This window comes from Eretmochelys imbricata, chromosome 2 (genome assembly GCF_965152235.1).
Source record: "Eretmochelys imbricata isolate rEreImb1 chromosome 2, rEreImb1.hap1, whole genome shotgun sequence".
Taxonomy (NCBI): Eukaryota; Metazoa; Chordata; order Testudines; family Cheloniidae; genus Eretmochelys; species Eretmochelys imbricata.
The window spans coordinates 29,690,977-29,717,918 of NC_135573.1; the positions used below are offsets into that span (position 1 = coordinate 29,690,977).

At 40.8% G+C, this 26,942-nt stretch overlaps 1 protein-coding gene across 3 annotated transcripts in view; it reads left to right on the forward strand.

Annotated features, from left to right (window-relative positions):
• The window catches only part of CSMD3 (CUB and Sushi multiple domains 3), a 1,168,908-nt gene that overhangs the window by 748,928 nt on the left and 393,038 nt on the right, over window positions 1-26,942 (forward strand). For all 3 annotated transcript variants that reach the window (XM_077808852.1, XM_077808853.1, XM_077808854.1), the window contains one exon: window positions 21,881-22,050. In XM_077808852.1, coding sequence (XP_077664978.1) covers window positions 21,881-22,050 — 170 coding nt within the window. The remainder of the gene's footprint in view (window positions 1-21,880; window positions 22,051-26,942) is intronic.

The window sequence follows — 26,942 nt, forward strand, 5'->3', positions numbered from 1 at the left end:
CTCATGCTCAAATAAATTGTTTAGTCTCTAAGGTGCCACAAATACTCCTTTTCTTTTTGTGAATACAGACTAGCACGGCTGTTACTCTGAAACCTGTCTTAGAACTTAGAAAGTAATCTAGCTAGATATGCATTAGATTCTGTTTTGTTTAAATGGCTGATAAAATAAGCTGTGCTGAATGGAATGTATATTCCTGTCTTTGTGTCTTTTTGTAACGTAAGGTTTTGCCTAGAGGGATTCTCTATGTTTTGAATCTGATTACCCTGTAAGGTATTTACCATCCTGATTTTACAGAGGTGATTCTTTTACTTTTTCTTCAATTAAAATTCTTCTTTTAAGAACCTGATTGCTTTTTCATTGTTCTTAAGATCCAAGGGCTTGGGTCTGTGTTCACCTAGGCAAATTGGTGAGGATTTTTATCAAGCCTTCCCCAGGAAAGGGGGTGTAGGTTTGGGAGGATTTTGGGGGGAAAGACGTTTCCAAGCGGGCTCTTTCCCTGTTATATATTTGTTAGACGCTTGGTGGTGGCAGCGATAAAGTCCAAGGGCAAAAGGTAAAACAGTTTGTACCTTGGGGAAGTTTTAACCTAAGCTGGTAAAAATAAGCTGAGGGGGGTTTTCATGCTGGTCCCCACATCTGTACCCTAGAGTTCAGAGTGGGGAAGGAACCTTGACAACACTTTTCTCCAGTTTCATACTGGAGCTCTGAGCAATCTCTTACACACAGCGCAAATCCTCCACCTTTTCTCCCCCGCCTGTCCTTCCTGAACAGTTTATACCCATCCATTATAGTGCTCCAGTCATGTGAATTACCCCACCAAGTCTCTGTTATTCAAATCATATCATAGTTCCTTGACTGTGCAAGGACTTCCAACTCTTCCTGCTTGTTTCCCAGGCTTCTTGCGTTCGTGTACAGGCACCTAAGATAACTAGCCAGTTGTGCTACTTATTCAGTATGAATCAGGAGGCCTCTCCTTCTGACTCATTGGTGGCTAGCTAACTGGGAAACTTCCTCCTTCTGACTCATTGGTGGCTAGCTGCTTTCTTCTTTTAATCTGGGGTACTGATATTTCCCCCAACTGGCAGTCTAGTAACTTTTCAGCTTCTCTGATTATCAGTAGCATCGCTATTTGTTGTTCCAATTCAAAAATCTTTTCCTCCAGCACAGTCACCAACTTCCCCTTCACACACAGGAAGTCCCGTCTGACTTCAGGCAAAAAAGAAAACATGGCACAGCCATTTCATCATGGTCATGGTGGAATCGCAAGTAGAGGTGAACCTGGAAGGAAAGCCTCTCACATTCCCTTTCTGAACTCCCTCTGAAACCTCCTTTTAGGCACTTCCGTTTGGGACTAATTTATGTGGATTGCCACTCTTACTTGGAAATAGAATAATCCCTTTTCATTGTAAGCAAGGCTTTGTAAAACAAGTGTTTTCCTTTAGTTTAATGCCTTAACCTGCCCCTCCTCTTGCACCCATTTAAAACATTTACTTTCAGGGAAAGAGGAAATGAGTGAGAGAAGTCATGAAAAGGAATGAAGTGGTAGAAGATGGCACTTTAATCAGTGTCATGATGTAGGCCTGTCATAAATATAAAGGGAAGGGTAAACCCCTTTGAAATCCCTCCTGGCCAGGGGAAAGCTCCTCTCACCTGTAAAGGGTTAAGAAGCTAAAGGAACCTCGCTGGCACCTGACCAAAATGACCAATGAGGGGACAAGATACTTTCAAAAGCTGGGAGGAGGGAGAGAAACAAAGGGTCTGTGTCTGTCTGTATGCTGTGCTTGGCCAGGGATAGACCAGGAATGGAGTCTTAGAACTTTTAGTAAGTAATCTAGCTAGGTATGTGTTAGATTATGATTTCTTTAAATGGCTGAGAAAAGAATTGTGCTGAATAGAATAACTATTTCTGTCTGTGTATCTTTTTTGTAACTTAAGGTTTTGCCTAGAGGGGTTCTCTATGGCCAGGGATTTCAAAGGGGTTTACCCTTCCCTTTATATTTATGACAAGGCCCTATCTAACCATCCTAGAACATGCCCACCATTAATTTGTTAAGGGTCAGATTTCTTCAACATTTCTTCAGAGTAAAAGGTACATTACTTTTTGAGTGGTAACATCAATATGAATGGGTCTGCTCACAAAGTAAGTCACTACTTAGCATGAGAAAGAATGACAAAATATGGTCCTAAATAATTATACATAAATTCCAGCTGTAAACATGTACTTATTTCTTTGGCGGGTTAAGTGAGTGTTTAAACTATGCCATTAGTATATACCAGAGAGCATTTATCCAAATATTTTGTTTTCCTCTGAATCTTCTGAATGGATACTGGGTACAATTCCTTTCTCAGTTTGTGTAAATGATTTCCAATATAAATTAGCTAATGGAAATGTGAATATTTGTTAAATTAGTTATAAGCAATTTTGATGTCTTAGACAGGAGTTTAAGAATCCTGTTGCAATGTAATCCCGGAGTATCAGTGTCCCTGTGTGCCTGTGGCTAAATGATTGCACTGTAATCTCTAATGAATGTGTAACATGCTTTACGCATATACTCCAGCACCATAAACATTTCCTTTTCTTGAATATGTGGTAAAAGTGTGGACTTAAAGGGTTAGACATGTAAATGGATAATGAGGTTATCTACAATTACACTAGACAGTGCTAATACTACTTGCTGCTGCTTCTACTAATAATAACAATGGAAAGTTAGGCCCTCAGGATCAGGGAGTAAGCTAATCAGTGATGAGTAGATGTTGGTGTATCAGGGTCACATACTCTCCCTGTCTGCGTATGCTGCAATGCCTCAATTTCCCTTTTTCAATCACTGACTTAATAAATGACTGACCACAATGTTAATATTCAACATCCACATACACGGTTCCCTCCAAGGATTTCCTTCACTTTTGTGTCAGGGCTTCCCAAGTCCTTTTGGCTCTTGTACTGGGCTTCTCAGTCTTCAGTCATCATTGTACTTCTCCAACGGCTTTTCTTGTTGAGTCTCCCCATCTTTGGCTTCATGCTTGACCATCAGCTCTTGCAGACCAGCGTGGAGAGCTTTCCCCAGCACCTCCTGTTCCTTGCGATTCTCTCCTGATCTGTTAGTCCCTCCCAGAGAGTCAGGAAGACTTATTTCCTATATCCTGTTAGTCACATGCTTTGTCCCAGTTGTGTCCCAGGACTATAGCTTACATCCATCCCCCAGGACAATATCTCCCAGAGTTCCCAGCTTTTAAAGGTCAGAGTCTGTAACGGGTGCAACTTCCTTAGATACATCTGGTATTGGCAGCTGCTGGACAGAGGCTAATGTCCTAGATGGACCCTGGTCCAGTATATCAACTCATTTCCTATCCTCCTATGTAAACTCTGTGCAAAGCTCAAGTGAATGGGCTTTGCACAAAGGATCAGAAGGGGTTGTGAGGTGTTGAGGGAAAAAAACTTCTGCCTTCAAATCAGTGGTTAAGTGCAGCTGTATAACCATCACAGTTAAGTTACTACAGCTTATGGGAGCTTTAGTAACAGCTCGGTCTGCTGTATACCTACTGGGTTGTTGGAGATCCTGTACTCCAGCGCACCAGCAAACACCTCCAAATGGAGTCAGGTTTCAGAGTGGTAGCCGTGTTAGTCTGTATCAGCAAAAAAACCAAGGAGTACTTGTGGCACCTTAGAGACTAACAAATTTATTTGGGCATAAGCTTTGATGAAGTGGGTTTTAGCCCACAAAAGCTTATGCCCAAATAAATTTGTTAGTCTCTAAGGTGCCACAAGTACTCCTCATTTTTTTTCCAAAAGGAGTGTCACTACTTGCCCATTTGTATGCAGGACTCAGCGGGTGGGGGCATTGGTGGCTGGATGTGTGTCATCTCTGAATATGGTTCCTTTTGTTAGTTTTGAATGTGTTTTAAATTAGTGAATATCCCCTTGTTCTTGAATTATGAGAAATGGGAGATAGGAATTATCAATTTAACTTCTTTTTACTATTCATTTGTGTATGCCTCTACTATTCCTCTTTGAACTAAATACTCCTGATATGAATATCTTCTTATCTGGAAGTTTTTCTATACCTCTGAATATTTCTGTTGCCATCTCTGAATCCCTTCTTTGTACACTATTTCTGTTATGAGACAGGGAGACCAGAACTGAATATAGTTTTGCAGGTGAGGGCATCCCATCAGCTTACATAGCGGTGTTAAAACATGATCAGCATTATCTTCCATCCCATTTCTTATTCATCTTAATATTTTGTGCACTTTTTTAGACCACTGTTCTGCATTTAGCATAGAGAGCTCCCCAAATTGATATCTAGGGTCTTTTCTTGGGTAAATACAGTTAATTTAAAACCAATCTATGTGTATTGTGATTCCTTAATATTATTCCTTACAATGCATATTACCTTGCATTTCTCAACACTGAATTTTATTTTTCATAATGCTTCCCTCTCACTCAGGCTACATCTGCTTAGCATACCTCTTGCAGCAGCATGCCGGGTATGTTTAACTATGTGGCACAGTGAACAGCAGACTGAGTCTACTCTGAAGTGTGTAGCAACATGTGTCAGTGAAAGGCTATGCTAAGGGGGAGCCAGCAAGCAAAGGATCAGCAGCTCCTGTCTGCTGGAGCCTTTCCCTGCTGTCTCCCCATTGCTGGAGCTTTTCTCTGCTTTAGAGAGCTACAAGAGCCTTTCCTTGCTGCAGAGAAAGACTCCTACAGCAGGGAGCTGCTGGTGCTTTTCAGAAGTTCAGTGGTTTCTTTACTGCCTAAGCAGTGCCTTACCATCTACATTGCTATTTATACCCATGGTGGGGGGCATGTAGTGTATGCATTCTAAATGCCACCGAGAGGAGTGTTCCATGTAGATGTACTTTCAGCTTTGGAATGAGCATCTGCAGGTTAGTATTTTGTTTGTACTTGTGTGGGCCCCAGCCTATTTATGTGAGCTAGGGGTTATTAGTTCTCAAGTATAATAATACTTTAAATTAAGATTGCTATCTATTTTCTTGCTGATCATTTTAGCAAAAACATTTGACTGCTGTGGGATTACCTTGCTGATTTTAAGCACAATACCACCCCCATCTGACTCTGATGCCTTTCATCCAAAAGCACTTCACAAAGTATATGAATGGTACTGTAGCACTGCTGCCCTGCAACTTTTGTTCAAAACTTATGGAAAGCGAAATTTAATACAGTGATGCTAGTGCAAATCCTTTCTCTTACAACAAAACTTATCAAAGGATATGATGTTCTCACAGACAGAGTGGTTGAGCTCTTACAGAAATCATGGTGCCATAATTATTAAATACAGCAATGTCTATGACCAAGTGCAGTGTGCTTTTAATATGTTAAAGTCAGATTCCATTTGTTTTGTCTTTTCCATTTTTGTCATCTGAGATCCAAGAAATTATCAGAGTTGATTCAATAGCGTGATTTATTTTCTCCTCCTTATAAAAGGAAATCCAATCATTTTGATCATCACAAAATAAAAGCAGGAAATGTCATCTTGGTTATCTTCCTTGTTAGGGTAAGGTGAGCGTCCAACATCAAATGTAGATCTGCAACAAATGGAGCAACGCTTCTGTTTAAATTTCTTCAACAGAATAGGACCCTCCTGTAAAGCTGCAGCTTAAATTCATTCTGCAAAGAGCTCTAAAACAACTGGAGAATTGCTGCTGGGCTCATAATTCAGATTATACCTACTAAAGTATGCTTCAGTCATAATTCAGTCCCTTCAGTATTTGTTGTCTTATTTTCCTGTCTCTCTCATAAGTTCATGTGAATGAGGGGGGTGAGAGGGAGGAGAATAAGATTAAAAGCTTTGGGGAATCAATTTGCTGTCCACTAAATTTAGATTCTCTTATTCAGGTAGCTGTTGACTTGAAGTCTATTACCTCTGTTGCCCAAAGACAAAATCTTTTTAGGAATGCATCATTTGCTTTCCAATCAAGCTTTTGCTGTACGGTTTCCTTTTCTGAGCAGGGGATATGATCATCATCACAGAATATGAAATTGCCATTTACAGATCTTATCTTCTCCATGACTCAGACCGTGGGGGATCCTCTTTGAAGAAAAAAGAGGGTCAAATTTCAGTTCATAATTGAGCAGCATACTTTCCCATTCCATAATTATCTCTTGTAAGCTTTCTGTCATCTGAATAATGAGAAATCACACACAGTCCTTTTAATATTCTTAATGTGACAAAATCCTATTTATTTCAGATTTGTTTGCAAATGATTGAGTAACCCAAACAAAATGTATTACATTTCTCAGTTGCAGTGACAGTGGTGTTTTAAGGGGATTACAACATTCAAATAAAAAACAGACTATTGTTTAAACTCATCTTTTCTATGAAGAGCTACATAAAATTTTGAATATATATATGACCAAAGAAACCTAACTATTATTTGTTACAAGATCAAGTAGCCAGTGAAACCAATATTTCCCTTTCAATATTTCTTTCTGGGAATTAAAAACAAATCTTTAGCTGACCTTTTAATTTTTGGCAGAGTCCTGAAGAACAATTTATTTTGCTTACCCATATCTCCCCATTATATATAGAACCAGGATTTGGAGTAAGGATCGCAAGATGTTTCTTACTATTAATCTCATTTGTCACTTTCTCACTTATGAACTTATGTTTCTTCAAGCTGTCGTTTCTAGAGTAATAATAAAATACGGTGAATTCCTGGCCACTATACGTTAAAGGAATGTTTGCCATTGACTGTAGTGGAGCCAGAATTTTGCCCATAGAATATAAAATCTAAGCAAGGTAACTTGATAGAATGAGACATCAAAGCCATCCAAATATGCTTGGGCACATTTTTAAATCTTGACTCTTCTTTCTAACATAGTCTCCCCTCACTGTCCCTCTGTTGCTCCTCATTTATCCCTACATTGACCATTTTATTTTCTCCCCCTTCTATTTGTCTTTATTTTTCTTCCTCTCTTTATCTATTTCCCCTTCAGTTTCTGTCTCCCTCTTTTTTTCCCTTCCATTCTTAGCCCTCTCTTTGTGTCCCTATCTCCTTCCAGTCCCTTTCCCAAACTCTTAATTTACATCTATACTGGTTTCAAGCTTGTGAATTCTATTTCACTCAGTGTCATAATATAATTATTCTCTCAGCATCTGTGTACACATTGTGACAAAGTTCCTCCTCTGCCTTGGTGGGTTCACGGAAGCCCTCAGTTTGGCCACTTTTGCCAGTGGCTCAAATCTGCTGTTCACTCAGCTAACCTCATCACTGGCCAGCATGGGTAAAAGGAGGAGAACAATCCCCGCAGTCTCTGCAGACCCACCTAGTGGGTCAGGGGATAGGCCAGGGATCGTCCCCTCTGGTGGGAGCTACAGTCCAGGTCAACTCCTCTTGTATCAAAATACGGAGTTGGGCGGATTGGGGGAACCCGGGGCTGCGCTCTACTCTGGGTTCCAGCCCAGGGCCCTGTGGATTGCAGCTGTCTACAGTGTTTCCTGTAAGAGTGTGTGACAGCTACAACTCCCTGGACTACTTCCCCAGGGCCTCCTCCCTGCACCTTCTTTATCCTCACCACAGGACCTTCCTCCTGATGCCTGATAACTCTTGTATTCCTCAGTCCTCCAGCAGTATGCCTGCTCACTCTCAGCTCTTTGTGCGCCTCTTGCTCCCAGCTACTCGCATGCACCTCACTAACTGAAGTGAGGTTCTTTTTAAACCAGGTGCCCTGATTAGCCTGCCTGTCCTAATTGATTCTAGTAACTGAATTGGTTCCAGGTGTCCTAATTAGCCTGCCTGCCATAATTGGTTCCATCAACTTCCTGATTGTCCTGGAACAGCCCATTATCTTGCTCAGGGAAAAGGGACCTGCTTAATCTAGGGCTAATGTATCTACCTTCTATCACTCTCCTGTAGCCATCTGGCCTGACCCTGTCACAATGGAAATCCATCCCAGTTTAGTTTTATGGTTTAATAGGTTATTGATTTGTTGTGTTCATATCTGCATGATTGGATGCTAATGGTATCAGGAGTCTTTTAGTGTATTTTAAGCTGAAACTATTTCAGAGATGCGTTTTAACCAGAATCCCTCCACAGTGTTTCAGAGTCAGAGTGAAGAATAACTTCCTTGTGGCCAACAGTGTCCATAGAGGTAGTGCCCACACATTGAGTGTCCTCATGCCTCCAATCCAGGGCATAAAAAGGCACCAGCAGGGCCATCCCCAACCATGACTGAGTTCTTTCTTGCCAGCTGTGGCTGTGAGTTGGGATTTGCAGTGACTGCTTCTTTGTACACTGTGTGCCCTTCTTTTATATGCAAATTCTATAAATGAATAGTTAGGTACTTAGTTACATTAGGGCTTGTCTATACTTACAGGGCTTCAGTGGTGCAGCTCTGTCATAGAATCATAGAACGTTAGGGTTGGAAGAGACCTCAGGAGGTCATTGAGTCCAATCCCCTGCTCAAAGCAGGACCAACCCCAAATAAATCATCCCAGCCAGGGCTTTGTCAAGCTGGGACTTAAAAACTTCTAAGGATGGAGATTCCACCACCTCCTTAGGCAACCCATTCCAGTGCTTCACCACCCTCCTAGTGAAAAAGATTTTCCTAATATCCAAACTAGACCTCCCCCACTGCAACTTTAGACCATTGCTCCTTGTTCTGTTATCTGCTACCACAGAGAACAGCCTAGCTCCATCATCTTTGGAACACCCCTTCAGGTAGTTGAAGGCTGCTATCAAATCCCCCCTCACTCTTCTCTTCTGCACACTAAATAACCCCAGTTCCCTCAGCCTCTCCTCATAAGTCATGTGCCCCAGCCCTCTAATCATTTTAGTTGCCCTCCGCTGGACTCTCTCCAATTTGTCCAGATCCCTTCTGTAGTGGGGGGAGCAAAACTGCATGCAATACTCTAGGTGTGGTCTCACCAGTGCCAAATAGATGGGAATAATCACTTCCCTCGATCTGCTGCTCCTACTAATACAACCCAATATGCCGTTGGCTTTCTTGGCAACGAGGGCACACTGCTGACTCATATCTAGTTTCTCATCCACTGTAATCCCCAGGTCCTTTTCTGCAGAACTGCTGCTTAGCCAGTCGGTCCCCAGCCTGTAGCAGTCCACGGGATTCTTCCTTCCTAAGGGCAGGACTCTGCACTTGTCCTTGTTGAACCTCATCAGATTTCTTTTGGTCCAATCCTCCAATTTGTCTAGGTCACTCTGGACCCTATCCCTACCCTCCAGCGTATCTATCTCTCTCCCCACCTTAGTGTCCTCTGCAAACTTGCTGAGGGTGCACTCAATCCCATCATCCAGTTCACTGATAAAGATGTTGAACAAAACTGGCCCCAGGACTGACCCCTGGGGCACTTCATTTGATATCGGCTGCCAACTAGATATCGAGCCGTTGAACACTCCCTGTTGAGCCTGACAATTTTTCCAGCTTTCTATCAACCTTATAGTCTATTCATCCAATCCATACTTTTTTAACTTGCTGGCAAGAATACTGTGGGAGACAGTATCAGAAGCTTTGCTAAAGTCAAGATATATCACATCACCACTTTCCTCATATCCACAGAGCCAATTATCTCATCATAGAAGGCAATCAGGTTGGTCAGGGAAGACTTGCCCTTGGTGAATCCATGTTTACTGTTCCTGATCACCTTTCTCTCCTTCAAGTGCTTCAAAATGGATTCCTTGAGGACCTGCTCCATGATTTTGCTTGGCGCTGAAATGAGGCTGACTGGTCTGTAATTCCCTAGGTTCTCTTTCGTCCCTTTTTTAAAATATGGGCACTATATTTGCCTTTTTCCAGTCGTCTGGGACCTCCCTAGATCACCACAAATTTTCAAAGATAATGGCCAATGTCTCTGCAATCACATCAGCCATCTCCCTCAGCACCCTTGGATGCATTAGATCTGGACCCATGGACTTGTGCACGTCCAGCTTTTCTAAATAGTCCTTAACCTGTTCTTTCACCACTGAGGGCTGCTCACCTCCTCCCCGTACTGTATTGCCCAGTGCAACAGTCTGGGAGCTGACCTTGTCTGTGAAGACCAAGGCGAAAAAAGCATTGATGACCACATGATCTGTCACTATGTTGCCTTCCTCATTCAGTAAGGGTCCCACACTTTCCCTGGCCTTCTTCTTGTTGCTAACATACCTGTAGAAATCCTTGTTCCTCTTCACATCCTTTGCTAGCTGCAACTCCAGTTGTGCCTTGGTCTTTCTGATTATACCCCTGCATGCTCTAGTAATATTTTTATATTCCTTTCTCATCATCTGTCCAAATTTCCACTTTTTGTAAGCTTCCTTTTTGAGTTTAAGCTCACTGAAGATTTCACTGTTAAGTCTAGCTGGTTGCCTGCCATATTTGCTATTCTTTCTGCACTTCAGGATGCTTTGTTCCTGCACCCTCAATAAGGCTTCTTTAAAATACAGCCAGCCATGTCACTGTAGCGCTTAGTGAAGCCACTACCTATGCCGATGAGAGAGCTTCTCCCATCGGTGTAGGTACTCCACCTCCCCTAGAGACAGTAGCTCTGTCAATGGGAGAATGCCTCCTATCAATATACCACTGTCTATACTGGGAGTTCAGTCAGTATATCTGTGTGGTTCAGGGTCCACACCCCTGTGCGACATATTGAAACCAACATACATTTCAGAGTAACAGCCGTGTTAGTCTGTATTCGCAAAAAGAAAAGGAGTACTTGTGGCACCTTAGAGACTAACCAATTTATTTGAGCATGAGCTTTCGTGAGCTACAGCTCACTTCATCAGATGTATACCGTGGAAACTTGGATTTAAACTTGGAGAGTGGTCAGTTTGGACGAGCTATTACCAGCAGGAGAGTGAGTCTGTGTGTGTATGGGGGTGGTTTTTGGAGGGGGGTGAGGGAGTGAGAGAACCTGGATTTGTGCAGGAAATGGCCTAACTTCATTATCATGCACATTGTGTAAAGAGTTGTCACTTTGGATGGGCTATCACCAGCAGGAGAGTGAATTTGTGTGGGGGGGTGGAGGGTGAGAAAACCTGGATTTGTGCTGGAAATGGCCTAACCTGACGATTACTTTAGATAAGCTATTACCAGCAGGACAGTGGGGTGGGAGGAGGTATTGTTTCATATTCTCTGTGTATATATAAAGTCTGCTGCAGTTTCCACGGTATACATCTGATGAAGTGAGCTGTAGCTCACGAAAGCTCATGCTCAAATAAATTGGTTAGTCTCTAAGGTGCCACAAGTACTCCTTTTCTTTTTGCAACATACATTTGTTTACCTCGGAGGTACTGTTGGTACCATTTTGGTTGTCATGACAGAACATAAATCCGCAGATTTCAAGAACTGCCTGTCTTGTGAGGAAGTAAGGTCCTTGAGCAATGGCTATGTACAGATCATTCTCAAAAAGAGCAGAGAGAGAGTTTCATCTGATAATGTTCTTCATAGAGAGGGCTATGTGCCCCGCTTCTGATCCTGGCTTGCGTGGGCAGACTTATCTGATTACTCTTCTCCAAAGATTGCTCCAACTACTACTACTAATAGGGTCTGAAACCCCTTGTATAAAAGACCAATCATCTACCTGTCGGAAAGCCTTGAGTGAGGGAAGGAAAAACTGCATCAGACTCACAGGAAGAAGAGACAGAAATCTGCTCCAAGCTTTCAACTTCCAAGGCCCTTTGATGGAATAGCTCAAGATCTAAGACAGATTCTTTTTCGATTGTCCTCTGCATAGTCCCGCTTTTGCAATGCACTGACTGGGTGTAAGAGCCTGGTGGAATTTTGTAGCAGCAGCGCCCACTGGGAGCACCTTGCCCCTCTCATACACAGCTCTCAAGCACACTCAGGGGGTGTGGCGATAGGAAGATTGCTAGTGCCCGTGCCCTCTCAGTTCCTTCCAACTGCTGCAGCATTAGAAGTTGCGAACCTCCTTCAATCCATTAGCATCGTACTAGCTACGTGCCTTTGTATTTTTTTTTAAAGGTAATTATAGTTAGCAGTTAGGTTACATTAGTTAATGTAAATAGTATAGCAGGTTTTTTTTTAGTTAATAATTTCTTACTGCCATGGCAGGAGCCACTGTGAAGAAGCACAGCTTCAAACAGTGTGTGTCCTGTCCAGCAGGCTTCTGATCTTCTCATACGCACAGCCAGCGCCTACAATGCTTGGGTGAAAATCATTCACCAGCACACCGTCAGATAAGCTCCGCCTTCACTCCTTGTACCGAGAAGGAGAGACAAAATATACTGCAGAGCCCTCAGTTATTTATCAACAAACCTTCGGGATCTGGTAGCTCTAAGGAATCTGATAGTAAAAATAGGAGACCAGAATAGCCTCTGACTATGTCCAGATCCAAAAAGCCTTTTAGATCTGAGACAAGAGCTTCAGCTTCAGCGCCAGGCTCTAGTTACAAATCAACTTTCGTCCCCATGCCCAGATCCCAGGGTCTGACTTTAGCCACAGTACATTCCTAATCAGTCCTGTATCCGGACAAGCATCCTCAGGATATGCAAAATATGTTGGGAGCATCTACCTCAATGCTGAGGAAAAGAAAGGACAAACAAAAGCATATATCCAGTGGCTCCTCAGATCACTTACAAATCATAGATCCAAAATTTAAATACTCAGGATCTCAAGATGGATCCTAGAGTATGGATTCAATGGTGAGACCTTCGGATCCATTTGGGCAAAGCCAGCTACATGTAACAGAGGTTACAGATCAAATTCATCTGGATCCTTCCCCTTCTTCAGATCTGATCAGATCATATTTCTTGCTGGACAAAAGACCAAAGTGAGAAGTGCAGAGAGAGAGAGAGAGAGAGAGAGAGGTCTCCAGAGTTGTTACCACCACCACCTCAGACCCCTATAGTGTCAGCAGGAAAGACTCGTCCTTCAGTTTTGGGACCCCTTTTGGTTTGGGGTCCCTACATTGTAAATCTCACCAATGGCTTCTATATCAGATCCAGGATTGAATTTACAATTGGAGGTTGAACTGGATCCTGTGATTATGCAGATACCAAATTGGGGAATTTGGTGGGCCTGGACAGTGCCTCCTTACTCCTTCTGTCTACTCTTGCCAGACTAGAAGGTTGAAATGTCTAATGCTGGAGCAACATCCTACCCAATCTATGGATCTGAGAGGTATGGACCCAAGGGATACAGATCCGAGAGTTACAAGAATTCCACCTCCCCCACCCTTTCAAACAGGGGCATTCTCAGAAGAGGATTACCAGGAGGGACCTCCACAGTATCAATGTTCCCTCTAATTTTTAACAGGCTGTGTGCACAAAAAATGTCTTCTGTGCCGCTGTCAAAGCAAAAAAAAAAAAAAAAAAAAGCCGAAGCCGGAATGCGCACGGTGTTTTGCCATGTGCGCGGGGTTTAAGATCTGTGCACGCAAGCACATGCCACAGCTTAGAGGAAACAATACATAGGATAACTTCCAACATGATGTCACAGAGACACAGAGTGACTCATGTCTTGATGACAACATCAGAATAGTGACAGCATCATCTTCTGCTGAGGATGCAATTCAATTTCATGAATTGGTTGACAGGATGGCATCAACTTCAAAATTATCATCAGTAGCTCTGTAGCTTTGTAGGAGCCTTCACATCCAGTTTTTGATATTGTGGCATCTACTGACAAGGCTAAAGTCTCCTTGCTTATATTAGAAGGGTTGTGGCAACTGGCAAAATCCCTTTGGTCGAAACCATCTTTGTGACAATCAATCTCTAAAAAGATGAACAAATTATATCAAATCCCACAGGAGGGATTTTCTTGTTTTTATGTACACCCTCAGCCAAACACTTTGGTTATAGCAGCAACACTGCAAAAGTCTAGATCAGGTTTTCAACCTTCCACCCCCACAGATATGGAGAGAAAAATAGATTCCTTAGGCAGAAAATTGGTTTTGTCTGTATCCTGAAACATTCACAGAGCTAGCTACCAAGCAGTTATGACTAGATATCAGTTTCAATTATGGGAGAAGATGTCTATCTTTACTAAAAAATTACCAGAAGATCAGAGGAAATTAACATTATCCCTTATTAAGAAGGGGCAAAACTCATAGGGCATTATTCGTGACCCAGTCGCTGCATGGAATTTGAATTTGGTATGAACTCAAGACATGAATCTCCATTTGAGCCATTATGGAATTGTTCCCTCTTTCATCTTTCTATAAAAACAGCATTTATAATAACAATAACTTCCACTAGAAAAATTAGTGAGTTGCATACACTGATGGCAAACACTCCCCCCACTACTTTCTATAAAGACAAAGTAGTTCTTAGACCACATTCTCAGTTTCTTCTGAAGGTAGTTTCAGATTTCCATGTTAATCAGAGTATACATTTGCCTGTGTTTTTTCCTAAACCTCATACAAGTAAAGCGGATTCTAGCTTACATTATTTAAATATAAAAAGAGTGCTCTTGTATTATCTAAGTAGAACTAAGGTCTTCAGGCCATCTCCTGTGTTAATTTGTTTCATATACTGGTACTTGGAAAGACTGAGTCATTTCAGCATAGTTCCTACCTAGATGGGTCAGGGATTACTGGGGACCTTAGAAATGCTTCATAAACTGCCCAGGCCAATGTCCTCTTTGTACACATTGTTAATGAAGAGGATCTCCATTAATCTGGAGGTCTTTGTGAAAGGATGGTAGAGGATTTATCATAGCCCTTAAAAGAATCACTATAGCGGAGCATATTATGTAATGTTAAAAAATCTTCTGTGGATCTCAGGCTATGCATCATACAACAAAATATTTTATTCAAAATGCATTGGACACCACAGAGGTTGCTCAAGAGAAAGGTCTTATTCTCTATTTGTTGGCGCTATAACAAAGAAAGAGGAACCTACATGCATATGCTATGGGACTGACCAAGAGTCTGGCAGCTGTAGAAAAAAACTGGACACGACATGGTGCTCAGCTTCAGCAGTCAAATCTCAGATGAAAATTATGTCATAGATTATTTACCTGCTAAATTGTGTTTAAAACCACCACAAAATCCTTGGTTCTTAATGACTCAGATGATTACCAAGCACACGATTTTACTAAAATGGAAAAGCAGGCTTATGAGAAATAATAGCTGATCACTATAGAGAGCAATTATGTGAATTTGAAGAAAGTTGGACCCTATTTCTAGATACATTTGGATAAAAAAAATGTTGAGATGGTCCAAAGAATGGCAAACCTTCATTACTCCTGATGTCACTTCATTTTCCCTCCCCATCCTCTTCTTCCCTCCTCTCCCTATTCATGTATGTAGTTAATTTTATTACCGTTACCTCTTCCCTAACATATTATGTCTATATAGTATTGTTTGGTTATGTATTGTCTGTCTTACAGCTTTGACAAGTTGTAAAATTGTGTGATTATGTAATTCTGTTGGTGGTCCTGTGAGGCATGAGGTATTTGGAAACATATACAAGGTGTAAGTCACTTGAATTTTTGTACTTTTAATGGTTTCTTTATGAAAATCAGTTAAACAAAAACAATGAGATGGATCTACAAAGGAAGCAACATCAATTTCCCAGGAGAAAGTCTTGTACTTTCACTGGTGTGTCAATTCACTTGCCTCCTTCAGGTGCTAGGCAGTGGATTTGACTGCTCACTTGAGAGCTTCAGATGTTCCCATACCCTCCTTTTTGGAACCATTAATACCAATGGTGGGCAACTTGCGGCCCACGGGCCACACACGGCCTATCAAGGTAATCTAATTGTGGGCTGTGAGAAAGTTTGTTTACATTTGCACGGCCACCCGCAGCTCCCAGTGGCTGCGGTTCGCCATTCCCGGCCAATGGGAGCTGTGGGAAGCAGCGCGGGCTGCAGGGATGTGCTTCCCACTGCTTCCCACAGCTCCCACTGGCCAGGAATGGTGAATTGCAGCCACTGGGAGCTGTGGGCGGCCGTGCAAATGTAAACAAACTGTCTGGCAGCCCACCAGCGGATTACACTAATGAGCTGTGTGTGGCCTGCACGCCGCAGGTTGCCCACCACCAATTTATAGCATTTCTGTGGTTCTGAAACAACATCATCACAAATCAGCAGGTTCTGGAAATTGAAGAGGTGGGATACAGCATCCAGTTCCAGTCTCTTTCCCATTCTCAACCACCTTCTCCCTTCCTATCCAGGGACCCATCTCATGAGAGTGTCCGACATCTTGTGACGCAATCTCTTCATTTTTTAGAGCAGTAGAAGAAATCTCATCAAGGGGCTTATTCCCTTTACTTCCTCATTCCCAAAAAGCAGAGGAGGATAGTTTTGACCCAAGACTACTAAACACCTTCATTAGAAATCTCAAGTTTGGGATGATGTCACTTGCTTCTACTATCCTATCCATAGACCTGAATGATTGGTACACTGTTCTCAGTCTCCAGGATGCCTATTTCCACGCTGTGATCTACACAGCCCATAGAAGGTATCTAATGTTCCTAGTGGGTTGTTGTCATTGCTTGCACATAGTACTACCATTTGGCCTGTTGATACCTCCCAGAGATCATGAAGTGACTTCTGGTAGTGGCGTTTTACCTGAGGAAAATGGGACTCCAAGTGTTCGCATGCTAGACAACTGGCTGATTTGGGGAGAAGCTCATCAACAAGTAACAGACTTCATCCGCCATATTCAGATGCTATTTTCCTAACTAGCTCTGAAAATAAGAAAAGACATGTCAGTACTGATCCCAGCACACACACACACACACACACACACACACCCAAAATGGAGTTCATTGGGTCATTCTGGACTCCATGATAGCAATGATGTGTCTTCCCTCTTCTCTCTCCCAGCCTCCTCCCCCCAAAAAAAATCATGCTGTGCTTGTCCTGTGCACCAATCTTCTGGCTTAGCCAAGAACAACTGTGAGAACATGTCTCAGACTACTGGGACATATGGCATCCTGGCTCAGCATGCCAGACTTTACCTTCACTGTATGCAAGAGTTGTTGAAGTCTACATCCATCAAACAATCACCATCTGGACCTGTTGGTTCATGCTCCACCTCGAGTTCTGTTGACATTAAAGTGGTGGATGGACCCAACAAAAACCTGCAAAGGGTTCCATTCTTCCTCCCTCTGCCAATGAAAGCTCTGGTGATGAATCCATCTATGCTTGGCTAGGGAACACTTTTGGACAACTTGCTATAGCAAGACTTGTGGACCCCACAAGAATCAACCCTTCACATAAACATCCTGGAGCTGAGCCATTTACAATGCTTTCACAGTCTTTCTACTAGTCACAAAGGGGCTTACCATACAGGTCATGATGGACAAAACTACCGCTGTATTTTACTTGAACAAGCAGAGCAAAGCAAGATCCACTCCCCAGTGTCAGGAAGTGGCACATCTCCAGAACTTTTGCATATGACACATAGTCATCTTGAAGGTGATCCATCTTTCAGGAATTCAAAATGTTCTACTAGATTGCTTCTATGGAAAGTTTGTTGATAACGATGGGTGGTCCATAACAGATTACATAATTTGATTGATATTCAGCAAGTGAGGTCTTGCCACCAGGAAGAATGGGAAGTGCCATCACTTCTGTTCCAGAAGGGGTCAGACTCAGGGTCCATTTCAGATTCATTCTTGATTCCAGGGTTCTTGCGTCTTTTCTACGTGTTTCTCCAATTCCATTAATATAAGTAGGCAAAATAATGATAATCCTCACCTGGCCAAGGCAATTTTCATATGCTGGTCTTCAAATTTTATCTGCACAACCTATAATAATCTTGTGACAGATATGTCAATTTCTTGCAATATCTCTGGGAGATCTTACCATATTAAGTTTAGGTATCCCTGTGGGCCATGGATTTTATGGGGTACCACAGCCTTCCAGGAACTGAGAATAGTGATGGGTGACTAGGTAAATTCCTAAGGCTGTAACATCTTCAAAGAGGTACTACCACCTTGAGAGGCTTGCCATATACTTGTTCATACTGGATTCTCCAGAGCACAAGAAACAAAGAAGGGACTTTTGGATACACAGTCTGAGTTTAAACTGACTTAGATCGAGCATTTTTGTTGTTGTTGTTGTTGTTGCTTTTTTAAAACTAGCAGTGGACAGAACCTTCTATAGGGCAGCCGCTGGGGGGGAAGTAATACTTAGGTAAGGTTTGGAAGAACTGACATTGGCCAGATCCCCTGTTGAATCTGTGAAAGGTTATCCCTGGTAAGCTATTAGGATATGTGTAGGGCTTTTATTGTTTTTAGTATGTTTTCTCTGTAGTGCTTTTATCTTAAAATAAATGTATTTTTTAGAAAGCCCTGAGTCCTGGCAGCCCCAAACTCATGGGGCTGAAGGCCAGAGACCCTGTTACCTGCAAAAATCTAGGGCACCCTGCCTATAACCTACTGAGAGCTCAAGGCGTGACCCAATCAGTTTAGGCACCCCCACCCTTTTCCTTTCAAGGGCTCAGGGTGTAAGGCACCTACCGCCCATAATACCATGCATTAACAGAGCCCAAAAGGAAGGCTTTAGGCCCTGAGCTGCCCCTTTTAAAGCCTGCATTCCCAGGAGATAAGTCAGCGACCACGCTGCCCCTTTTTGCAGCAGGTGTTCATCTCCCCACCCCACAGCCATAAAGTGCTGTTCCCTTCACTCCGCCAGCAATCCAAACACTCCCTCCCACATCTTAAAGTGGCAGGACAATCATTGTAATAAATTTTGCAGTTAAATTGTGGGTCATAGTTCCATGTTATGTATGAAAAATACAGCATCTCTTCAAAATTACAGTTACTCTGGTTAATTAATGCATTTTTCTGAGAATTTACAGGTTAAACTATTAATTAGTTAAAATAAGTAAAAATGAAGGTCCTGAAAGATATTTAGCACCACATGTTAGACTTTGTTTTGTCCCTAATGATCTTAATAACAGAAAAGTAGACTCTTCAAACTATTCTTATGGTTTAAACTCACTGAAACCTCATCTTAATCTACTTTGAAGGCGTTTTAAAAAAAGATTAATGATAGTTTTTTTGTTGTTATTCATCATAAATGAAAGTTTCTTCTTCAATAGAGGTTGAAGAATACTGTTCTAGAGAAAACTGAATGAAGAATTGCCTCCTTTCAAAATGACACCTGTCATAAATATAAAGGGAAGGGTAAACCCCTTTGAAATCCCTCCTGGCCAGGGGAAAGCTCCTCTCACCTGTAAAGGGTTAAGAAGCTAAAGGTAACCTCGCTGGCACCTGACCAAAATGACCAATGAGGAGACAAGATACTTTCAAAAGCTGGGAGGAGGGAGAGAAACAAAGGGTCTGTGTCTGTATGTATGCTGGTTTCTGCAGGGGATAGACCAGGAATGGAGTCTTAGAACTTTTAGTAAGTAATCTAGCTAGGTACGTGTTAGATTATGATTTCTTTAAATGGCTGAGAAAAGAATTGTGCTGAATAGAATAACTATTTCTGTCTGTGTATCTTTTTTGTAACTTAAGGTTTTGCCTAGAGGGGTTCTCTATGTTTTTGAATCTAATTACCCTGTAAGATATCTACCATCCCGATTTTACAGGGGGGATTTCTTTATTTCTATTTACTTCTATTTTTATTAAAAGTCTTCTTGTAAGAAAACTGAATGCTTTTTCATTGTTCTCAGATCCAAGGGTTTGGGTCTGTGGTCACCTATGCAAATTGGTGAGGCTTTTTATCCAACATTTCCCAGGAAAGGGGGGGGGGTGCAAGTGTTGGGAGGATTGTTCATTGTTCTTCAGATCCAAGGGTCTAGGTCTGTAGTCACCTAGGCAAATTGGTGAGGTTTTTTACCAAACCTTGTCCAGGAAGTGGGGTGCAAGGTTTTGGGAAGTATTTTGGGGGGAAAGACGCGTCCAAACAGCTCTTCCCCAGTAACCAGTATTAGTTTGGTGGTGGTAGCGGCCAATCCAAGGACGACGGGTGGAATATTTTGTACCTTGGGGAAGTTTTGACCTAAGCTGGTAAAGATAAACTTAGGAGGTTTTTCATGCAGGTCCCCACATCTGTACCCTAGAGTTCAGAGTGGGGGAGGAACCTTGACAACACCTATCTCCCATTGTTCTCAATAAGCAAAATGGCCATAGTCTACATTCACCTGCTTCTCTCCATCTTCTGGAAACACAGGGGTCTTTTAGCTTCCATAAGGGAAAAATGGGAGGCAGTGGTCATTTTGAAAGGGGGCATCTTAGCCAGCCTCAGTCCCATTGAGAACAATGGGAAATGGTAGCCATTTTGAAAGAGGGCAGTTCTTCATGAGTAATTCAGAAGAAGACAACTTTCTGCATCAGCATCTACTGAAGGAGTATTTTCAGTTGTGAAAAATAATTGCAAAGATGACCACTAATCCGTAATTTTCTTTTCAAAACTACCCATTACACCAGCTGTACTCAACAATAAGGTCAGGAGGGAAGGGGACACTAGAGATTTCACTAATGTATATGCATATGTCTATAGAGGGGAATGTGGGAGGAACTGGTGTGTTTGTGTCACACCCACAGGGAATGTAGGGTGCAGCAAGGAGGATGAATTGGGGAAAAGGGAGTTAGTGGAGGGGAATTTGGAGGACAGAAGAGAGGAGGAAGTCAGGTCATGCTCTCTGGGTGCTTTGGCTGCTCTAATGATTTTCACACAGCTTATCTGGCCACTATGCACTTGCTACTTTCTGCTGCTCCAGGCAAAGTGTACATCTGACTTTAAAAGTTAAAAATAATGAAAAAAACTTTTAAGGTTGATAGCATATATGTATTAAAATTGTTACCAGTATAGCATGGTATAATTATTTTGGGTTTCTTGTTTGGTATGAACGAACTAAGAAAATTTCCGAACATTAAAACCAAAGGAAAACTATGGTAAAATGGAGTTAAAGCTTAGCGTGCATACCAATGGTTTAGGGTCAAATACATTACATGGAGGATGTAACTATCCCAGAAACAAGCATTATAAACCTAGGAAATTCAAAGTTCAGGTTAAATTTAAAATAAATCCAAACTTAAGATATGGAATTGCACAGTTAGGACACCCAAATAACCTTAACTTTGTCCTAAAGTGACGCAAGGTGAAGTGGGGGGCAAGGGGGAATCTAATGTCCTTTTGCTATCATTTAAATCTGTTCTGGGACCACAAATTCTAAAATGTCTTAATCATAATCATATGACTACTAGATGATATCACTACAAGTCAGAGTTAAGGTTATTTGGTGCCTTAAGTACAGATATCCACAAATTTGATTTTTGGATATTTTGATCTATTTTGTTTTTAACCTTCACTGTTAATTGCCTGGTTTAATAATGTTTGGTTTTGGAATAAGTACATCATAATTGTAATGTATTTTTTTCCTAAATTACTATTATGTAGTTTCAGCTTTAATCCCTCTTAATGGAGGTCTTGTCTGGGAATTTTCTTTTTACTCTTTTATTATTTAGATTACTCCTATTTTATTAGGTTGGTAAATTTTGAACTTATAACTTTTTATTTTACTCCATAATTTATACCATCCACCTATTGTGGTTATTTTTATTAAATTAATATTAGAGATATTTTGGTATTTTTTGTATGCAGATCTTCCATGTGACTTCCAAAGTATCATTATTTTCATTTAATTTTTGTCTTCAATAATTTTTGAAAAAAATAACAAAGATGGAACTAAAAAAACCCAAACAAAAATAGAGGCTTGTTCAAATATTTTCCATTATTATCTTTATAATTATTATCATATTTCAAAATTATTGTATATTATTTAGAATAGTTTATTAAAGTATTTTATACATTTATGAATATGTGTGGAATCTTCAGGTGAAGAAATTCTAATAATTCATTGTCATTAATTTATTTTATAACCAGACTCTAGATAACAACAAATGTAATGTTTTGTTAGATTGCATTAACATTCCCATACCATTATTTGAAATATTTATGTCCTCTATTAAGCTATACCTCAACATTCTGTTTTACCTGCAGCTGAATGTGGAGCCTCTGCAACAAATAATGAAGGAATTTTGCTGTCCCCCAATTACCCACTCAACTATGGAAACAACCATGAATGCATTTATAGCATTCAGGTACAAGCAGGGAAGGGAATCAATATTTCAGCCAGAACATTTCACTTAGCACAAGGAGATGTTCTTAAGGTAGGTTGTCACTTTTGTAATGTGTCTATGTTATTTCTAAACACATCATCCTTTCATGCCATTGTGCTGTTCATATTAATAATTGCCATTATAGTAAAATATCTTCCATCTAAAACAATTCCACATCTAATAAGTCAAGAACAAGGCAACCTTTTATCTTGTCTACAGTCTCCCATTCCTTTACATGTCCATTCTCTAACCATATATCCATGTTTTTATAGCCATAAAAACATTTTAAGACCAAGCATACTCTGCAGTCTTATATTTGTATGTAAGTTTACTATGTATGTTACATACTAATCTTTTAACAGGGTTGCATGTCTCCTATGACTCATGTTTTTGCATCAAAATTTTCAAAAGTTTTGTTCTTGTCTAGGAAGTAATATTTTTTCCTCTGTCCAATTAGATTGAGAGGCTTAATTTTATATGGTTCTTGACTGGCACACAAGGAATGCACTTATGAGGGGTCTGGAATTGCATGGTATGAAGCACCTTCTGCAAAATGTAGAGCACCATCAGTTCCAGTTGGGCTCCCAGCACTTTTAAAAATTGATCTCAAATACTAACATTATTAATTTGATGTAGAGCTATCACCCTAACAATTACAATTTTTAAAATGTTTGTTAGGTACTTTTTTATGAATAGACTAACAAAATATTTACATTTCTACCTGAATACATTGCTTAGGGATTTACATTCTAGGTTAAACACTGTTAAACTGTTTCTAATAGGCAAATAGGCAGAAACAAACAAAACAACAAATAGTCCCAGGCTTTATGGAAAAGTAAAACGAAAAACAAAACTAAAAAACAAATGTTAACTCCATCAAATTAACAGAAATGAACTACTTCAAAGGACTACCCAAAAATGCAGAAATTACATTCCCTATTTTTTGCTTTGCTGTTTACAAAGTAATTGACTGTTTCCTTTAATTATCCTGTTACTTTACTAATTGATAAGAGAGTTAATGCTTACCATTATCTTCAATTAAAAAAAAAAAAACATTATATAAAACTAATCCTTGCAACATCCATGTGAGGTATGTAAGTAGTCAGTTTTACCAATTATGGTATTTTACAAGTGGTGAATTGAGTTAGAGAAAATAATGATTCGTTAGAGATGAGATTTGGGCCTACATTTAGAGGTTCTGGCCTACATATAGATCACTATCCCCACACCACTGATAGAAGTAAATATACCAGTTTTTCTTTGTAGGTTTTTTATATAGAAAATTATGGATGGAATTCCTCATGACCATAAATAAAATTGAACTATCCAAATCTGTTATCTATAAGTAAAAATGAAAACATTCTACAGTAGAAGCTCGGGAATGGAGGTTGTTCGTAACTCTGAAATGTTTGTAACTCTGAACAAAATGTTATGGTTGTTCTTTCAGAAGTTTACAACTGAAGATTACCTTAATACAGCTTTGAAACTTTACTACACTCCTACCCCAATATAATGCAGTCCAAAAAATCTTACCGTCTTATAGGTGAGACCACATTATATTGGGGTAGGGAGAGGAATTGCTCCCCGCCGCAGCTCACCTCCGTTTCCTCCCCTGAGCGTGCCGCTGCCGCTCCACTTCTGCCCCCTCCCTCCCTCCCTTCCAGGCTTGCCGTGCCAATCAGCTGTTTGGTGCAGGAAGCCTGGAAGGGAGTGGGGGAGAAGCGGAGTGGCAATGGCGCGCTCAGGGGAGGAGGTGGAGTGGAGGTGAGCTGGGGTGGGGGTGGCTGCAGCAAGTAAGGGGCGGGGTGCAGTGGTAACACGAATTCGGATATAGCAAGGTAAAGCAGCCCTGCTCCCCGGAGCAGTGCTTTACCGCATTATATCCGAATTTGCATTATATCGGACCGCATTATATCGGGGTAGAGGTGTATGTGGAAGAAAAATGGTACTTTCCCTTTAATTTTTTAGTAGTTTACATTTAACACATTGTACTATATATATATATTTTTTTTCCTTCTGGTGTTGCCTGATTGTGCACTTCCAGTTCCAACTGAGGTGTGTGGTTGACTGGTCAATTCAGAACTCTGGAGTTTGTAACTCTGAAGTTCTACTGTATTGAATTACTTTGACATTTAACTAGGAAGCAATGCAACTCTTCTCCCTGCTTTAGCCATGCCATTTTTATCTGCGCACAGGCAGTTCAGAGTAGATTTATGATTGAGTTGCTATGACAAAAACACAGATTTCAATGTTCACCAGCTTTCCTTTTACGTTCCTTTAGAAAATATTAGCTTGGAATGTTTTTACTTATTTAATTATTTTTACATTTAATGAATATGCTTGTATCCTCATTTTCAAGGGTAGTGCAAAGGAAGGAGAATAGCACTGAAGAATAGCTATAAGTATCACTCACAGAATTTTTCTCTGACTTAAATGGGGATGAATAATAAATAAATAAAAGTGTCAGCTGGTAAATGGATTCTTGCATATCAAGTCACCACCTTTGAATTACAGTAATAAGCTATAATTCCTCCTAAACTATTTGACAGACAACCACAGCACCATCATCAATTATGATAAAAGTTTAGGTGCTTACCTGAATTGGGGGCAGGGCAGAGTTACAACATAACAGAGGGATCTTGAGGAAGGATGATACCCAGTGGCGTAGGCACCAACTCTGTGGGTGCTCCAGGGCTGGAACAGCCACGTACAAAAACTAGTGGGTGCTCAGCACCCACCAGCCATCCACCAATCAGCTGTTTGGTGGGCCCCTCCAATTAAGTACTCGGTGGGCCCTGTCGATCAGCTGTTTGGGGTGAATGGGAGGTGCAGGGAGGGGGTGGAACGGGGGTGGGAAGAGGCAGAGCAAGGGCAAGGCATGCTTGGGGGAGGGGCGGGGGTGGAGGTTGGGCAAGGGTGGGGCCTTGGGGGAAGGGATGGATTGGGGGGTGGGGACTCGGAGTGGAATTATAATTTCTCCCCAAATCCCCAAGCCCACCGAAGGACTGCATTTCAAATCTCTGAGATGATGTGGGGGAAGAAGCAATCTGATGTTAGGCAGTAGCTGTTAATTCTAGGTTTCTCTTGTTAAAGTAGAGTTCTCTTATTTCCTAAAAGAAAATACTTACCTACTATTTTCTAGAAAAAAGATGAGGTGTTCTTAGAGCTTAAGGTTTCATAAGAAGAGGTTCTGGAGCAAACTGATACATTTAAAAAGCAATGACTGACCACACCCAGGTAATATACATCCAAGAGGTCTGAAGGATCTTAGGAATAAAATGACTGAACTGTGATAAAAATGCATAGGTGTTTTTGTCTGACCTGTGTGTTCCATGATGCCTGTTAGGTTTTCCCCGGCTCATTAAATAATCCTCTCAAAACCTTATTGATTTTACATACTTTCAGTCTGGTTCAACTTTGTTGAAGGTGGAGTCCTAAGCATAAGTCATTGTCATACATAAACAAATTACCAAGTGATTCCTGGAAAAGCAATATCCAAAAAAGGACAACCTTGTCATCTCAAAATTGACTAATCAAACCAAGAATTTGATGGTTCATACATGCATACTTCCTCTTATATGAAGAACATTTGGGTCTCTTACTATAGCAATTCTGTTACTTCACCAGGAGCTTGAAAATCCATCATCAATAGGGTTTTTTTTACATTAGATGAACTCAGTTTATATTATTTATTTGACTTCATTATTGCTTTCTTACAACAACGTCACATAATTGGTGGGATTTTCAAAAGCACCTGAAGATCTGTCAGCATGAGGATACTCATGAAAATTAACACAAATCAACTAAAGGTGTGAAGTTAATGCACATAAATTAGAGGACATTTAACATCCATGTGGATGTACTCATTCAGGAGTAATTTTTTTTTTAAATTAAATAAATTAAAGAAATAGTCCCAGTCCCAAAGTTTATACAGTTTAACTGAAGACATGAAGGGCAGAGTCCATGACTTGATGAAAGTCAGTAGCAAAACTCTGATTAACTTCCAGGGATTTAACTGGAAACGATGAGTGAGAAGACCAACAATATGCATGGATTGGGGTAAGGAGTAGCATGAGTTACAACACCAAGATCATTAATCGTCTAAGACATGAGGAAACCTTAATGGTTCAGATTAAAGCTTTGGTTTGGTTTGGTTTGGTTTACTTCCTCTGACCAATTCCTGTGAATTGCTTCCTGTGAGCCTTATGTAAGTATTGAGTTTTGTGGGTGGATTTAGGTGTGGAGATAGTGACTTGACAGACCAGAATTGGATGTGCATCGCAAGCATAGTGGTTAGCATTAAGAAAAAGCCAACATGTGCCATACATGGTAGACAGTTCAAAACAACTAAAATAATCTAATTCTAGGCTGTATCCTTTCTGACATTTGTGAAGAAGGCACTCTGATGCCTTCACTAACAAAAAAGAGTGTGTGTTATCAAAGGATAACTAATGTGTGTTAGCTATCCCACTGTAAAAAAAACTAAAAAAATATGGACCCAAGGTACAGTAGTTTTATTTAGCAATTAAGTTAGTGAGGTCAACAAGAGAGAGGGGGTATAGTGCTGATGTTGACTACTACAAAGGTTTTTTACAATCCATGTAGGATTTTACAGAGAGATAATTATAGTGCCTTATTTATTTTGCTGTAAAAACAAACACAAAAAACCACCTTTGTGTTAGTGAAGAGAATATTTCAAAAAGCTGTGTTCTCAAGTTGTCTTCTGAGGGTGTTGAGAGAGCCTCTTTGACTGCTGCCTGTAGATCAGAATACTGAGTGCAAAAAGAGCTGATAATAAATAGCTTACACTAGAGGGTGGCTATTTCTGGCTATCCCCAAACAATTCCTGTGCCAGGTGTTAAGTCTTGTGAGATTTCTTCTTTGAGAGTCCTTGTGACTAGGACACAACAAGGTAACATTTTTTGTAGGCGTGGTCTCCACTA